This window comes from Haliotis asinina, chromosome 10, assembly GCF_037392515.1.
Source record: "Haliotis asinina isolate JCU_RB_2024 chromosome 10, JCU_Hal_asi_v2, whole genome shotgun sequence".
Classification (NCBI taxonomy): Eukaryota; Metazoa; Mollusca; class Gastropoda; order Lepetellida; family Haliotidae; genus Haliotis; species Haliotis asinina.
The window spans coordinates 54,559,313-54,577,411 of record NC_090289.1 but is presented as its reverse complement, the minus strand read 5'-3'; the positions used below and the strand labels follow the sequence as shown (position 1 = coordinate 54,577,411).

At 39.8% G+C, this 18,099-nt stretch overlaps 1 protein-coding gene across 2 annotated transcripts in view; it reads left to right on the top strand.

Annotated features, from left to right (window-relative positions):
* LOC137298935 (F-box/LRR-repeat protein 7-like) overlaps window positions 1–18,099 on the top strand; it is a 56,937-nt gene that overhangs the window by 34,011 nt on the left and 4,827 nt on the right. For both annotated transcript variants that reach the window (XM_067831318.1, XM_067831319.1), the window contains exon 2: window positions 16,917–17,681. In XM_067831318.1, the coding sequence (XP_067687419.1) occupies window positions 16,917–17,681 (765 nt within the window). The remainder of the gene's footprint in view (window positions 1–16,916; window positions 17,682–18,099) is intronic.

Below are 18,099 nucleotides of genomic sequence, written 5' to 3'. Positions count from 1 at the left end.
ACGTTCGAATCGAGTCGTTCAAGCGTATTGTACCAGCACGAGTGAATTCTTTCGATGTTTTTGAGATCATTTTAGTCCAGGCTGTGGCTGCATCAGGATTGGTTTGCTTTATACAGCTGACATGGATCTTTTCATTCGTTGTGGGGCCTGTAAATGTATGACGGTTTGGGTTGTATGAACCATCTTTAGAACCGGCCTGATATGTTCCGGACCTGTAGAAGTACACGAGAACTATACCGAGACCATGGTTCACACCAGGAAGGCGAAAGTCTTTATTCGTTGGAATCTCAAACTCCCCACAAATACGTTCATAAGCGCGTCTATCATAGGGGTTATTCGTCATACTCCACGCTTTATCTTGGGGAAGAGGAGCACTTATTTCCTTCAATATTCGTCTCGTTTGATAATAAATATGAAACAAAATAACCGCCTTACTCAGTTCGTCTATACCGTAGTCTGGTGTCACACCCGACCCTGTCGTCGCACACCACACAGCAAAGTTTAGTTGGTTCTGCCAAAACTGCATTGGGTTTTGATTCCAGTTTACCACCGCCTGCGCGTTATTAACGGACACGATATATTTTTCAAAGATATTAATAAAGGTTGTTTTAAACCCCGTACCATCTGCATTCACCACGATTTTCAAGTGTGCTAAATCCATATTATAATATATAAATTATATATTATAATATGTACATAACACTTCCAGGAATAACGAGCGGTGAGACCGTTCAGCTGACGCACGCGATCGATAACACGTCAGGTCAACTCGAAGTCGCACTCTGCGATATCACCTACCTACCGCAATGGACTAACATTAATATCAGCAACAATAAGCTGTTCGTCAGTGGAACTCGTAGTCAAATAACTGACGGTTACTACAGCGTGTGCTCGCTAAACGACGAGGTCTTCAAACCCCTGGGAGCCGAACTCAAGATGAACGACTCAAACGGCACAGTGGTGTTAATCAACAACGGAAGAACCTCATTGAGGCTAGGCCGACCATTAGCGAGGATACTCGGTATGTCTCCTGACGAGATAAAACCAACAACAACCGTCACAGGCACGAAGTTACCCGACCTAGTACCGTACCGAGAGCTGTACATTCATCTCGGTCAGGTGAGCACAACGTATAACATTCAAGGAGGTCACCCTTCCACTATATTGAGAGCAGTGCCGGTGAAAACTGAGAAATTCAACGACGGTAGAACCGAGTCATTTTCACCACGGCAGTATAAGAGATTAACCCAGGGCAACATACCTGAGCTGACAATATCGGTGTTAGATATAAATCATAATCCTGTAAATATAGGATACCTCAGCTTAACGCTTCACGTAACATGACCAGCGCACAAGGGCCCGGAGTGAAAAAATGCGTCAATATCGGGATCTCCGACCTCGGAGACACACGCGGTTTCGACGCTCCCGGAGTAGATGGTAAATCGTATGCCTTGCAACTGAAAAACAACATTTACAAACGCGTTGAAATCCCCTCCGGTGGAACCCTAAGTGATATGATAGATACCACAAGAGCAACAGTAAACACTAAGTACTCCCTTGTCAACACCGGTGATAATAATTGGGTAATATACCCATCGTTCGAAGCTAAACTGTTCGACTTAGACGATGTTGAGAGCACTACCGTCGTCAAAAACAAACCATATATGCTCGTCTTCACCGAAGATGACAAGTGGGTGTTGTTACCCGATAACAAATGGTTTCTCAATATTAAACTCGTCTCCCCTTACGTGTTCACGGATAACAAAGACAACCACCTAAACAAAGTCGTGAACAATGGAACCCTGCTCGTGGCTTACGTCCCAACTCAGAGACGTAGTATAGTCGTCAGCCCAGTCAACACTATAGCAGCCCACATGCTATCGAGTAAACCGGCCATGCAAAACGTGAAATTGCAGTTGGTGTCTGAATTCGAAGGCGTGGTTAAGATACTAGAGGATCTACCGGCAAACTCAACACTGTTCATCAAAGTCTACCTAGGGGAACCATCGGTGAATGATGTCGAGATCGTGAAGGGGATCAAACTCGGGTGGGTGAAACGACACCAGTTTCAAGTTTGCAACGTTTACGTGCGGGTGGGTGTCGACTCCAAGACCAGTCTGCAAGGGGTCAACGTGATCGTGGAAAATAAGATATCACTAATCAATATCTTCCTGCCTGACAACATACACTTCATGGGTATAAAGTTAACCCCTGAATTATTATCAGAAAACCAGTTGGAAATTATATCGTAATAGTATAATAATGACCAGTCATCATCCCAACACTACACTTAACGACCTGGGAGATACGGAGGGATTCGATCAGCCTGGTGAGGAAGATGAATTTTACATCCTGCACTTCAAAGACAACGTGTACAGACGGGTGTCGTTATCAGATTTAAAAGAGCCCAAATGGCTGATCAACTTAACACCCACCTCACCTTATATCACAATAGACGCAGATACGGGGCGTATCTCTAAGATTAGGAACAACGGTATCTGGCCCGGGGATTTCATTCCGGAGAGGGGATTAATAAAAACTAACAAAAATGGGTTATCGGCTCCATTCGAAAATAAATTAATATTTAGTAATCCTGAAATAATATTCCCCCCTTTCACACTCATCATAGAAGTCTTCTTTGAGTATTCAGACAATGGAGACCCCCCAATAGTACACCAAATTTTACCCGAGGTGTTAATAAGATGGTTTAGCAGACACAAAGGCAAATATTGCCGTATTGTTATACAACAGGATACCACGGGTCCTATAAACCACTTGACAAGCCTCCGTGGGGTTTTTATTATAACAGAAAAATTTATTAACATCTCACCTATTACCCTGACTAATAGTCTAGAAATTGTAGACTTCAAATTCATTGATAAACTTTTAACTGAAACCCAATTAAAATATCTTTCAAAATATATATTATAGGATGGGTCTGTACCCAGTTGTAGAGGAAGTAGCGAAGACGCTGGAAACCGTAGATGGGTTCCGCTTGAGGCAGTTATGTGATGTGAAACGCCAACTAGAACAAGACCGTGACACGCGGAAAGCACTATGTAAGAAGTACAATAGAGCTTTCAATATCGTAGACGGGGCTGACACTGCCCTTATGACAACCAGCATGGGACTAGGGGCGGCAGGCGTTGGGTTGTTAACCACCATCGTGGCTGCACCTATAGTGCTAGGTATTGAAATAACGGCTGGGGTGACAGGGTTGGTAGGGGTGGCGCTTAAGTTAGTATCACGCAGACTTAATCGTAAGGCATTGAAACACGACGAGATCAGGGTTCTGGCCGAAGCAAAGCTGAACACAGTGAGTGAGCGAATTTCCACGGCACTCTCTGATAGTAAGATCTCAGAAGAGGAGTTTCGTTCAATCCTCTCTGAACTCAAAAAATATAACGGAATGAAACAAGATATTCGATCCAAGTCTCGTAAGTCTGCTATCAGCGAGGACGAGAAAAAAAAGTACATAGCACAGGGAATACAAAAAGCCCAGCAAGCCTTTATTATGAACACCAAAGAGATCGTAGGCGGTTCACGTTAAACTGTTTCATCGATATAAACATAACATAGGGGCGATAGCCGTAAGCGAGCCACCGATCCTATATGGTCAGTCAAAACTTACAACATAGATAAAGTGGATATAAAAGCCGACGAACCTAACTTGTACTACTTGAGGGGTGGGCCGGGTAGGGGATTTGTAAGAGAAGAATTATTGATTGTACCGTACGGCACATTATTACCTCCTACCAAGGCACAGTAATTTTGTAGTAGGGGTAATAGTAGCAAGAGCTAAGGGGCCCACCAACGCCTTATTTACTGAATAAGGCGTTGTAGAGGGGTTTTATGAAAGTGTTTTAGAACCCCTATTACCTATACTACTAAATTTTATCAAAACATTCTAATGGAGTCCCTGTGAATGTCAAGAAGGGGAATTACATTGCAGCGATTTTACTAAGACAAGCAGGATGCAAGAATCAAATTGTTTGATTCACACAGGTTGGCTGAAGTGTACGATCCAATACCCATGCTTAGACAGCTCAACATTATCATTGAAGTGTTTGGTAAGATAAATACGTTGCTCACTGGTCCTTCGAGGCCCATGGGTTGATGTGCCCTCCATGTTTGCTTATGTTCACCTCACCCTTCGGGCCCATTGAATATAAACAAACATCAAGGGTACATCACCCCATGCCCCACCCCCACCCCACCCCACCCCGCTGTGACAGTGAACAACTTGTAATGTTATACTTCTGCATATGCACTTTGAGCTGACTGGTTCTGTATTGCAATTATGTGAGTACTGTGATGCATATGTGACCAGCAAAAGCCATGATGATCAATTTGTTTAATCACAATACCAGTATCGGTAAGTTTGCAAGTGAAAGTGGAGATCTGTCCTCTGAAAACGATGGCTATATTGATGAGCGTAAGCAGTTTCACTAAAAAAAAATACCTGATAGCAAGTTGTTGCTACTGTGTGTTTTTTTTTTCAGGTAGCAAAGTTGGATTTTGAATAGCAACTTCGCTACTTCAAAGCTTTAATTTCGAACCCAGGTATCTTCCTGGGCAGGTCACTAAAAACATTCAGAGTTTGAGTGCTGGCAGCCACCTGATTATGTTTCACATATGCCATATTCCTGCTTGTGGATTTCACCCGAGTGGTGACGGCTATGACCTGAATCAAGTTTTCCTACCACATCAAGCTGATTTAACTGGAATAGGAGCCCTGGCTAGATACTGTTGAGGCGACTTTAAACCCAAATCACAAACTCACTGACCAAAACATACCATCCCAGTTTGTCATCATCCCTCTATCTCAGACATCACCAGCAGCTACTGTGTCTAAGATTGTAGTAGGTCTGTGGCAGAAGTGATCCTGGAACCATAGCAGTATTAACATGGGGTTTAGGTGATAGTAGCCAGTAAGGATACAGGTGTACAGTAACAGCAATAGTTGACATAGTCTTAAAAGTGGGAATGTCTGCTTGAAGTGAACAGCAAAGGAGTTGAGTGTCCCAAATTCAGTGTATTTCTTAGGACACCAAATTCAGTATGAATATGGCGGTCCAGTAACAATATACAACTTCACCAAGGCCACCATGTGGTTCAACACTGTCAACACCCATGTCCTGAGGAGCTGAAAATGTCAACTTGATGGTATTTTCATAAGAAATGTGATCAGTAAGAAACCACTTCACCCTTGGCGGAGAGAGCCAGGGAGGATGATAGCACTTGTCTCAACCGTCAGCTGTCACGATCAGCGCCAGATAATCTATCATGGGTTTTATGACGATCTACTGTCTAAAATGCAGGACACTTCTCACAGTCAAGGTGTGATCATTTGTGTAATCTTCCTGGGTTGATGTAGCCGGGTTGTACCTAGTCCTATAGGTGTAGGAACTGCATTGATGGCTTATGGGTATGCAGGTGGATAGATGTACTGTGCAAGTACTCAGTCCTGCAGGTATATAAACTGCATTGATAGCTCACAAGGAGGTAGGTAGATAGATATGCCCAGTGGTTCATTTGAAGTCTGATCTGTTCTATGTCAAGATCTTCAAAGAGGCAGGTAGACAGATATTCCCATCTTCCCTATGATGGAAGCAAACATCACAGTCAGGTGCTTGTGTGCAGTAAGACAATCATTCACCCCCTGTGAGGTCTTCATATGTATTTCTCTCCAGCAGTCAGTGATGTTCCTATTCAGTTGAGCACGCCTGAGTCTTGTTGCCTGGTGGATTCGTTGACTCTTTATGGAGCTTCATTACACTTTATTGACAATACCATGCTTGAGTGTTTGTTTAGGTGAAGCTAGTGGACATACCACTTGCAGCACTCAAGTCTCAGCTGGAGTAAGCCTATGTAAGTGTGTCATCTGTGTATTTAAAATTCAACTTTGGCCATCAATGAGAAAAGATACTTTTCATAATTAGTGTTGTATCAATTCGTTTATGTCGTGTGAAGTGGTATGTTAGTCAAGTAACTAGAATGACCTACTGCCATGTGACTGGGCCAACACTCAGTAATATTCCAGCTGTATGGCGGTGGTCTGTAAAAAATCTGGAGTCTGTACCAGACAATCCAGTGATTAGCATGATGAGTGTGAATCTATTCGTGTAGATGTGCCATTCATGTCACTCCAAATCTGTGAGCCTGATTACCTGATCCCGTTGACCTATGGTAATATGACTGGGTCAGTCTATTGTCATGTGACTGGGATGATCTGCTGTCATGTGACTGGATTGGTCTATTGTCATGTGACAGGGATGGTCTGATGGTCTGCGAGCTCATTGGCCCCAACTGTTTGTACACATCTGACCTTGCAGTCTCCTGAACCATGAGGCTCCCACTGTTCAGCCATGTGATGTCTTTAAGCACTAAGCTGTGTAATCCACCCTTACAGCTCAGGGATTAGCTCCCGAGCAAACAATCAGGCAACTTTGTGGATAGTGATATAGGTTTTACTAGGGATTATGCATGGTTGTATGTTATCAAATACTTTCTAAGGCTATGATTGCAGTATGTTGTAAGTGTTGATCCACTCTGTCCTGCCATAAACAAGTGATAAGTACTTTATACTTACAGTATACTCTATGTAAGTACTATATACATATTTCTTGCATCATTTAACCAGAGGATTGGTATAGAGTTGAGGTCATCATTGACTTGGTCATTCTGACAGCAGTTGTAAATGCTTTGTCATCATATGAAAGGTATCCCAAAAGTTACAAGGTAATTTCTAACCACGTACCATGTTACAAGGTAGGACACATGAAAGTCAAATTCATGTCAGAAAACCTACTCCATGATATGAGCAGACATGGATCAACTGGAGAAATGGTGACTGGAGAATTCATGCATATAGCATCAGGATATATGGATTACGATTACATGGTTTGAAAAACAATGTAAAAGCTTTTCAGTGATATGGTTAAACTGATAATGGCATATTTAAACTGATAATGGCATAGTTACATGGATAATGGCATAGTTAAATGGACAGTGGCATGATTAAACTCTCAGATCTCAAGACAAAGGTCTTCCAAGTGTCCCAAAATACAAGTTGCAGACTTTTGGCGGCAGACCTTTCAGTGTACAGGCAGCTTCCCTCTGGAACTACCTCTTCATGTCATGTCGTCCCCTTCCATCTCCATCTTTAAATCAAGACTCAAAACATTCTTGTTCAACCACAACTAAATCTTACAAGACTTCTTTCTCTATATAAAGTGTACATATTTACTGTTGCGCAAAGAGCATAGCATGCCGTTCAGTTAAAATGATAATGGCTTGTTAAACACCTAACAGCATGGTCAAGCAGATAATGGCATGATTAAACTGATCGTGGCATGGTTAAATTGGTAATGGCATAGTTAAACAGACAACAGTACTGTTAAAATATGGTCCACTTGCACTGCAACAATAGTAATTCTCATTGTGTATCATGGAGTTAGGACAGGGTGGAGACTTAAAGTGGATCCTTGTCCTCATGATATCACACATTGATTTAGAAAATATCCTTCTGTTGGTATTTATCATTATGTTTTCACACAGGCAAACCATATCAAACAAGTGAAAGTTTACTGAAACATAATCTGTAACATGTACTTTATAATTTGAGTATTCTTATTTTTAACACACTTGAATCTGAAATGAATGTCTCTTCCTAGGACTCGTCACGATATGGCTGAGATATTGCCGATGTGACGTTAAACTCACTCTTCCTAGGACTGTCATATGGCACACTTGAAAAAATGTACATGTCTGTTCTTAAATTCAAAGGTAAATTCATCATGCGTACATACTTGTGTAAATATGTAACATATTTTAACATTACTTGGGAGCTTATTGAATTGTTACTATCACTGCAAACATGAGTGTGAGTGCTGAGAGGCAGGATTGGGCTGCCGACTGAAGCGAGACACCTGTCAACAAAGGGTTTCGGAGGTCAGCACCATGCTTGGCTACTTTCATGTAACATTCATTGCTTCCACCCAATATTTCTCTCGTATATGTAGGTAAGGGCAATTAACGTGCAAAGATATAATTGAGCCATTCAACCTGAAAGCCTCCTCTCATGCCTGAGTAAGTTATTTCTATGGGAAGCATAAGTCCGGTAAATATGTACACTCAAGCCCAACCCTCTGACTTCTGTAGCCATTAATCTTAAGTAGTTATACTTTCTTATGCTGTTTCCCTAAGGCCTGAGATCCTGTGACTGTTTTCTGTGTTCTCTTGTTTGAGCTGCACACAGTAATCCTGTCAGGGGGATTGTTTCTGGAGGATTTGATATGTTTGAACATGGAGTTGGACAAACACTAGCACCTCCGATGTTGAGGTTGATAGCAGTAGCCTGTCTCAGTTGGGGTTGTGCCAGGCCAGTTAATATGCTGTGTATTCCCCACTGCCCTGCATACCATAGGTTCATATTTCTGCTTTGACAGGAAAGTGACACACATTGTATGGATTGTTACTATCAGTGATGTGGCATGGAGCTTATTACACTAGGTGGGTATCACATTTCACTCTCTTATAACCTACTGGGGAGATAAAAGTGGATATGTGCTGGATATGTGAGGTATTTCCCTTCATAGATACTGGTTAGATAATTTCTAAATATAACTATTGGGAGTAGACTGTCTTTAGATTGCCAGGTAGTTGCCAGTATCTCATATTATACACTGTATGTGTATTGACATTTCACTGTATGACGTAAGTGGTTGATAACCATAAATATATCCTGGATGTGTATTGACATTTCACTGTATGATGTAAGTGGTTGATAACCATAAATATATCCTGGATGTGTATTGACATTTCACTGTATGATGCAAGTGGTTGATAACCATAAATATATCCTGGATGTGTATTGACATTTCACTGTATGATGTAAGTGGTTGATAACCATAAATATATCCTGGATGTGTATTGACATTTCACTGTATGATGTAAGTGGTTGATAACCATAAATATATCCTGGATGTGTATTGACATTTCACTGTATGATGCAAGTGGTTGATAACCATAAATATATCCTGGATGTGTATTGACATTTCACTGTATGACATACCTGGCTAATAAACATAACTATAGACTGGAGGTGTATCCGACTATTTCACTGTATGGCATAATTCAATTAATGATATAGCAGGTGAATAATCATAGATATATATGATAGCTGTGTATGACATTTAAGTTTATGACATACCAGCTAGACACTGTTAAGTATATAATGGATGTATGATGTTTCACTTTATGATATACATGGAAGGTAACTGCACATATAACAGATATGTCTGACATTTTTTGTAAACCATGCCAACATGTACATGGTCTTTATACATGCTGACAATGTGTTTCCACTTGTAACTAATATCACCATGTATATGTGACAATGTATCCCACTTTCTGAAATGTGAAGTTTTGTTAGTACATCATAGATATCAGGTACATTCTGGGTGTTGAAATTCATTAATGCCATATGCATAGATATGTTTGTGCAGTGTATGGCTGACTGAAAATGGAAACATTGCACTAGGTGTTTATGATTAAAGACATGTCCTCCTGTACAGTAGGCTGTATAGTAGACGTAATAGACTGACATATGGGATGTGATAAATTGTGTATGGCATGCTATGTAGAATAAATAAGTGTATTGTGTAGGGCTGTTTATTGGCAACAAAATTATATTGCAGTATATTGTGATATGGGTGTCGGTATTGCGATATATTACATGGGACCTTAAGTGCGTGAGAGAGAGAGTGGCACTAATTGTGCATGTCAGTCCAATTTACTTCATTATAAGTTCGTAAACATATATGTACTGGTCCTAAAAATTAGGTTGCGTAGTAATGGATACTAGTTCCTTTGTATACAATTTGTAGTATTACAGGGTGTAGTTTTGGCATTGAATAACCATGGAAAACATCTGTTGTGAATAATGATATGTGTAGATTGTAATTAAGGCCATAACGATTATCACAATTAACTCATACATGTTCTTTACCTAATATACCGGTTGTCAGAAAGAAATATTGCAATAGATATTGTTTAAAAAGCATTTTGCTATATACCAGTATACCTGTATTATTGTGCAGAACTAGTATTGTGCACTTCAGTGATATGGCCATGAGGTGAACCCTTAAATGGAAACCTCAAAAGTATCATGTCTGTCAGAACTAGTAGGTTCTTGTATTTTCTGTGTTTTGTTAGTAATTGTTTGTTCGGGATTCTAGTAAAAAGATACATACACTTAGTTTCAGCCAACTAGTCACCTGGTTTGTTTCATATGGGTCTTTAGGATTTATAGTTCACGAATGGCGAATAGTTCTTCTAGATATAAACTAACGGATATAGATGAGTGTAACTGTGTAACACTAGGCTTAGGACAAGCAGACTAGCTGCACACATACATGCCAGTGTCTTACAATACTACTCTTGGGACAAGCAAACTAGTGATAGTGTGTAAAACTAGTCTCAAGACAAGTAGCTCTGTCAAAGGCTACTTTTGGATTGGCAAACCACTGTCAGTGTCTGAACACAGCTCCAGTGGCATCATCAGAGGACATTTTCCAGTGTCTGGTTCTACTACCATTAGGTTAGCTATGGTCATTCATCCATAACCCCAACACTGACACTGAGTAGAGATACTAGTATTTGAGACTTCCTCAAAATAACTTTTAGTCAACAGTAAGTATGCAGCATTAGGGGCTGGGGAAACTGCAAGAATAGTCTGCCACAGGGGTAGACAAACCCTTCTGCCTCTTAGCACATGCATACCTCAGTGTATTGGTTGGCACGTATCCTTTCCGGTGTTGCTGAACTGGCTATGCAGGGAAGCCATGTTTTTGTTATGGCCAAAACGTTCATCCCAGACAATAGGATAGAATCCCATTACTCAGTCATACACAGTTGCCTTTGACAATAAAGAAGATGATCAAAGTCAAACATTTATGTTGACTTTATTCATACATTTGTTTGAAGTGGCAGTTGTGACGGGTTGGTTGCGTTCAGTTAAACACACTGTTTTTATTACCTTTTCAACAAGGCAGTTACTCAGTTGGCATGTTACGGAATTATTGCTCTAGTTGATGCACCATGGTTGGACCACTTTTATAGGTTCTGGGAATGTTTATTGCCAGGTATTAGAATGATAAATTTATACAGCAAACTGTATATCCGTTCTCCATTTGTCTTGGACTCAAGGATGAATTGGTGTACAAATATCACAGTGTGTTTTGTGTGTGTAGCTCAGGGTACAATTAGCACTGCGTTGTGGATTCATTGTCATCTATCTGTTGCCCCAAACAAGACAATATTGAATTTCCTGAATGTGCTGCTACTAATCATGTATGAATAGATGCATTGTTCGCCACAGAGACCAAGGGGCGGAGACGGTGCTCCTGGACAACACTTCCACTCTTCTTCCATGTACAGAAGCTTCTGAATACACATACTGGGGAGATATTCTTGTAGGGCTGGACACAAACTACATTGCTTATGTCTTCTGAAGTGATAAAAATAAAATATAAATATTGTTAGGTTAAATTAGGAAGAAGGTGATCCAGTGAACACTTTGGTTACTTGTAACACAGTAAACCTATTGTTGTAGATATGTACAAGATTATACAGTGTTGTCTAAGGTTTTAGCCTAAAGACCTTACACCGAAGGTTTCATAGGAAAATATGGTTAAGGCAGAGCCAGATGTCCTACAGTGACTACTGGGATTAGAGCAGTCCACAGAGTTGCAGAACAACAGCTTTATGCATGGATTAAGTCAGTTCCAACACCACCATAGTCAGGAAGGGTTAGAACACATCTCGGGCAGCTGTTGATGATGATGTGAAGTCCATTGACATGGTTCACCACACATCCTGGTGCCTAATGATATGGCTCATTGGTCACGATGTCAATCAGTGCATTATTACAGTCCTCCATGTATTGCTGTGTACAGAGTTAAACAGCAAACTGTTTCAATAGTAAAATGATAGTGAGTTGACATTTAGTCACCTCTGAGTAGCAGCCATTGAGAATTGTCAGTAGAGGAGTCCAAGAGTGAGTGAGTGAGTGAGTTTAGTTTTACACTGCTTATAGCGATATTCCAGCAATATCATACCAGGGGATACCGGACATGGGCTTTACATATTGTACCCATGTGGGGAATCAAGTCCAATAAGGGTAGGAGTGAGTGTGTGCACCCAGAATATGTTACCATGGAGTCTACTGTAGGAGCATCTGGCAGATAACCATTTCAGTGAAGTTCAGTAAGGAGAGCTGTCTGTCAGAATCAATCTTTGGTTATCAGCATAGATGAGACAATCATGGACCTGGAAATCTATCCCACACGTTTCAGACCAGTTTTATACATGGGTTTTTCATGCATAGGTGTGTAGGACATTTTCTTCACTCATGTTTGTTAGTGCTTGGTATAAAGTTACCCCTGATGTTAGATTCATAGCAAATGTGTTATGTTTCAGTTCCTTTGTGCAGTTTCTTCCTTTTGTCCTGGACACAGATCATGTCAACAGCACTTCAGGCTGTAAATCCAGTTTGGTTTTAATTCCTTTTCAGAAATTGTTGCAAATGGATCCATTGTAATGTTATTTGATATGCTGTATAACCAGGAGATTTGATAATTTTTAAAATCAAGGTATATATGTATAAGTGGTCGTGCAGCTATCAGCACATGTAGCCCATGTCACATATATGATTGTGTTTAGACAAGTGTTAGGGACAAAGAGTCATGTTCCCTGGTACTGCAGAAAGCGGAACTGTGGCTTGAAGCAATCTCAGGGGTGTAATTGTATATGCAATAATATCCACATGAGTGCCGGAGAATACGAGTCATATTTCCTGTATGCTTTCCAAGTCATCAACAGTTTGATTGCCATTACCATCTGTGTGTGCACATGATCAAGTTTCAAATGTTCACTTCTATTATTAGAAAACCAATGATTACATGACAGTTAACACCACCTTTTCTTAAAGATTTAGTATAGACCAGTTTATCTTGTGTTATGCAAGACACTCCTGTTTTGGAATGAAAAATCAATTGTGTGTTCAATTCAATGTTTATAGGTTGTTAATAATGTTATTCAAGGCATTTTTAGGGACATGCTGTATGCTCTGCAAAAAATATATTCTTTGATTGTCAGTATTGCATTGCCTTCTTCCATACATCACGTGTACTTTCTGGGGAAGAACAAAACAAGTAAATAAATTGCTTACCTGAACTTCTAAATCTTGACATTTTATAAGAACATGGCCTATGGATGCTACCTGCCTGTGAAAGACAAAATGTAGAAAATGTTTTCTTAAATTAGTAATTTTCTGAATTTAAATGAATGCAGACTAAAAGTTCAGTGTACCAACATTTCTATATAAAATGGTTTAATGTACTTGACGATATGTTATAACAGATCAGTAGCCTTGTCTGTAAACAGGTAAAACATGGCTAGTGATAAGAAAATTGTACTTAACACTCCACCAATGGCATCAACCTGTGGTAATTCAACACACCTGTTTTCTATTTATTACCATCAGCTGACAACGTGAATCAAGAAAAATTGTAAAACAAGAAATAAACACAACTGGGTTGACTTGATAATAACCAATGAGTAAAGGGAAAAGAAATAATTTGTATTTTGAGTTTGCTTTACTTGGTATTGTTCTGTTAAACATCTTAAAGTCACAGCATTATAACCATCATCCTACCTCAACTTGTCAAATGTATTAAAAGTTTGTATTCAAATTGTGTTCATACATTTGATAGAACTAGAGATTAGTGAGATTCTTGGTGGCAGGCGCTGTTAACACACAACTGTGGTATGACAGTCGTGTATAATGATACCTTTGGTAAAAGTGGTATAATAGGGTTGTGGCACCCTCAGTAAAAGAGGCATAGAAGTAGTATAATGTGACTGAATGACTGTCAGAGATATCTGTACACCAGTAACATGTCAATACGAAGGTTATAACACCTTCTGTCAAAAGGTAGTTATAGTACAGAGGTGGGATATTTGAAGCAGTTTACTGTCAGTAATATAGTGAAAAGCTAATGTTATATTAATGTATCCATATTGATATCTTTGTAGTCAGTATGAAAAAGGGCACTCAGATTGCTTAATAGTCATGCCATTAACTCATTATAGTACCCCAAAGTTCAATTCTCATATGACTACAATGAGTTAAACCAAATCTTAGTGTTAAATATTGCTAAGATATGGTAATCAAAATGGGCATGAAAAAACTGAGATAAAATGTATGTGGTATACTTTCCAAGTGAAGTTGGTAGTGTATGAGTGAGGGAACAGATTGAGTTGTATACACGACAGCAACACCCACATCTCTAGTCCCAGCTCGTCTCGTCAATCCTCCCAGCTCAAGTGACAAACCTCAGTATTTGTTTAGGGAAGTAGTAATCCATAGTGCCTTAAGATGACAAACACATGAAAAACAAGGATGTTTTTGACAAATTAAGGGTGTGACAGTAACAGTCAAGAATGTGGGACTGTAGAGATTTAATAGAGTAGGCAAATGGTATGCATATTGACTGACATCCTTACCTTGAAGAACTTGTTGTCACAACCTTGGCAAGAACAATTTCAGAGATGTCTTTGTACCACCTTCATGACTATTTCACACAAATATTGGTGGAAGTAGACTTAACCAAGAATTATTCAACACACATCTTTGTGCCTTGAAAAAGTTAAACCACATTTTGTTACACTGATATGTCTTTGTACTGCTTACTAGAGAACCGTTTAACTGATGTCTTAGTACCACTTACCTAAGGACTGTTTTACAGATATTCTGGTACACTGAGATCAGTAATGTATCTTTGCAGCACTTCCCAGTGAACTGTAAATTCCCAAATCTTGGTCTATCACCTGAGGATTGTTTCACAGACTTTGGTTACTATTATTAGTGACAAGTCTTTCTACTGCTTACCAGGGATCTGTTTGAATGTTGTCTTGATCTCTGTTACATAGAATATTAATCAGTTGTTGTTGTTGTCAGCTGAGACAATGCAAAGTCTGTTGAAGACTTGTATTTCATTCGCATGGTCCATTATAATAGTGTCTTGACTTCCTGTATGCAGTTACTGTATGTTGTAAGGCTGGAACATGTAACCAAAGCTTCCAGCAGATGCAGTGATACTCTGCTCCTGACAAAACAAACATACTCATTTCATAAAATCGTATGTTCTTATGAAACAGCTTTTATAGCCATCAGCTGTTTCAATTACAGGGAGTTAACTAGATCCGCCTGATGTTCACCCCAAATTCTGCAATATATGTCATTAAAATTAACTGAAGGAAATTAAAGATATTCCAGTTTCTGATGCAAATAGTTCCTTGTATGACATATAAACCAAGGTATATTTTACTGACAACTGGCTGAATAATGCCTATATTAGGAAGGGGCTGATATGCCTATATTATTTCCTTGAATGTTATCTCTAAATACAATGATAAAACAAGCCTACGTCTGAAAGAAACTAAACTTCCGTTGTTGAACATAATAGTAAATATTTCCCAGTTTACCTGCTTGGGGTACATAGCTTAAACTCCTGGAAAAGTCCCAGATGATTCATGATAGTAAAGTACTTGTAACATGATTCCTGCAATGATGTATTGAGTATACTGGTGCATGTATTAAATATCTTGAGGAACCAGTGTATCAGTGCATTCTTTAAGCCTTGGAATATCTTAGTGGTCCAGCCAGTAATAATAAAATACCTTGACTATCCTTCTGACAGTTAAACTAGCCCCTTTCAGGTATGTGTCACCTAAAATATATTGTTAGTGTTCGAAACTATTAATAAAATACTTCAGATATCCTATAGATAGTTAAACTCATCCTTTTCAAGGCAATGGTGGGGAGTTCAAACGTCCTTTAAGATCACTTCAATTACTGTCCTTGTTGGCACATCCCACCTTTATGTGTATAACATTAACTGCTGAGTGCAAACAGTGTCTTGAGTCATCTCGTTCTCTCAGGTGGGTCATTAGCTACGCTCCCCTGGAGTCACCAGTCATCCATGTCAGATAGTTTCCGTGGCCATTGCAGCTGATGTCACCGGAATATTGGACACAATTTGCCTCTCCCTGTTTATAGCAGTTGATGTACATAGCAACCAGTAAATATAAACATAAATGACATCACAGCTTGAAATAACTCATTAAGAATGAAAGGATGATTCTCTGAAGATACTGTTTGTGAGGTGATGGGATTTGATTTTTGTTAGAGACAAAATAAACATTCTGCCATTATGTCAGTGAATACAGCTAAAATTTGAAAGTATTGTCTGGAACAACTGATTATTTACAAATGCTCAGTTACAGTCTTTGTAGCCTTAAATTATAAAGTAAATAATTATGTTTACAGAAAGATGAACAGGATTGTGATAATTTGTGGTATTTGATGAGAAAAGTTTAAGTCATTCATTTGTATTTTAAATGTATTCAGAATCTGAAGCTATAAAGAAGGGAATATTGTGCACATATGGTCTGAGTGTACATTAGATGTCATTGAATGCAGAAGGATGCTAGTGGCGTAAATGTTCATCAAGTTTTTGAAGTTACTATAGTTACTATGAGAAGTACATCTCACAGGAATTAAGTACTACGCATGGTGTATATTCATCTATATTCTACCAGGCTTCAATTGAACAAGCGATTTTCGTGCTACAATGATTGTAACTCACATTCTCCAACATAAAGTTTAAGAAAGTCGTAGCAATAAGATCGCTTTGGGCAAGTCGGCCCAGGACTCTTCAGAATGTAATATTCCGATTCTGGTTTGAGAGGTATCAGATGTTTGTGGTTTAGAAAGAAGATTATAGGTTTGAAACCTGAATGATAACCCAGATAGGTACACCTCCTATATCACCATGTTCTTGTTTCAGACCAAGTCCAACCCCCAGACTCTGTTCATGACTCCAGCTCGGGGATTGCGTCGGATGTTGCGAGCTACAATTACCCACCCGCAACGATGACGACTTTCAAGGGTGAGTCCAGCTCCTCTCAGGATTCTGGCACAAAGAGTGTGACCTGGGCCCGCCTTCCTGGAGAGGCCAAGACTTCCAATAATTATGTCCAGATGCACATGCGCCAGTCAAGGTCTTCCTTCAAGAACTCTGTGTATGATCCACGGATCATCGAGTCCATGGAGTCAGTGATGTCCAGCATGAAACAAGTAGAATTAAAAGACACGAGTCGGTTTCTGTCCTCTACATCAACAAAAGGGAAATATGTCCGTCCAGCACCATTTGAACTCCTTACAGATGATATCATGCTCCGAATTCTACTTAACCTTCCCACAGACCATGTGTGTCGTGTGACGCGCGTCTGTAAGCGCTGGTACAGACTGATCTGGGAATACCCACTCCTGTGGACAAGTATAGTCATAAACAATGAAACCATTAATATTGATAAGGCTTTAAAATATCTCACAAGGCGTCTCAGCTACAATACGCCCAAAGTCTGTGTGATCCTGGAACGGATCATTCTGAATGGCTGTGAACAGTTAACAGATAAAGGACTTCATACTATTGCAAGACGGTGCCCTGAGCTGCGATACCTTGAGCTCCAAGGCTGCTCAAACATCACCAATGTGGCCCTGTTTGAACTCGTGTCCAACTGCGTCAACCTGGAACACCTTGATGTGACAGGTAACCCAAACATGAATATTTACACATTGCTAACACATCTCAAACTTAAGGCTGTGTTTTAGTTAATGTTTCAAATGCTTTGTTAAATTCTTACGCTGACAATGTGGTCATCATACTAGTAAGATCTTTACAGTTTCATATATGTCCATCGTCCAGGTAGTAGCAGCTGATCCATAGCTGGTATGACTCCGTTCAGCGAGGGTGTTCGTCTTTATGCCGTTGTTTTGCATATTCCCTTGAAATCCCAGCAGGGAACATATAAAATGAGCTTCACACATTGTATGCATGTCTGTCAGTGCAAGTAGTGAGTGGGTGAGAGTGTGAGGTATATGGCAGTACCTTAGTCATAGGTAGATGTCAACTTGATGTAGAAAGAATGCCTCATGCAGGGATTCAAACCAGCAATCATAGCTTACTG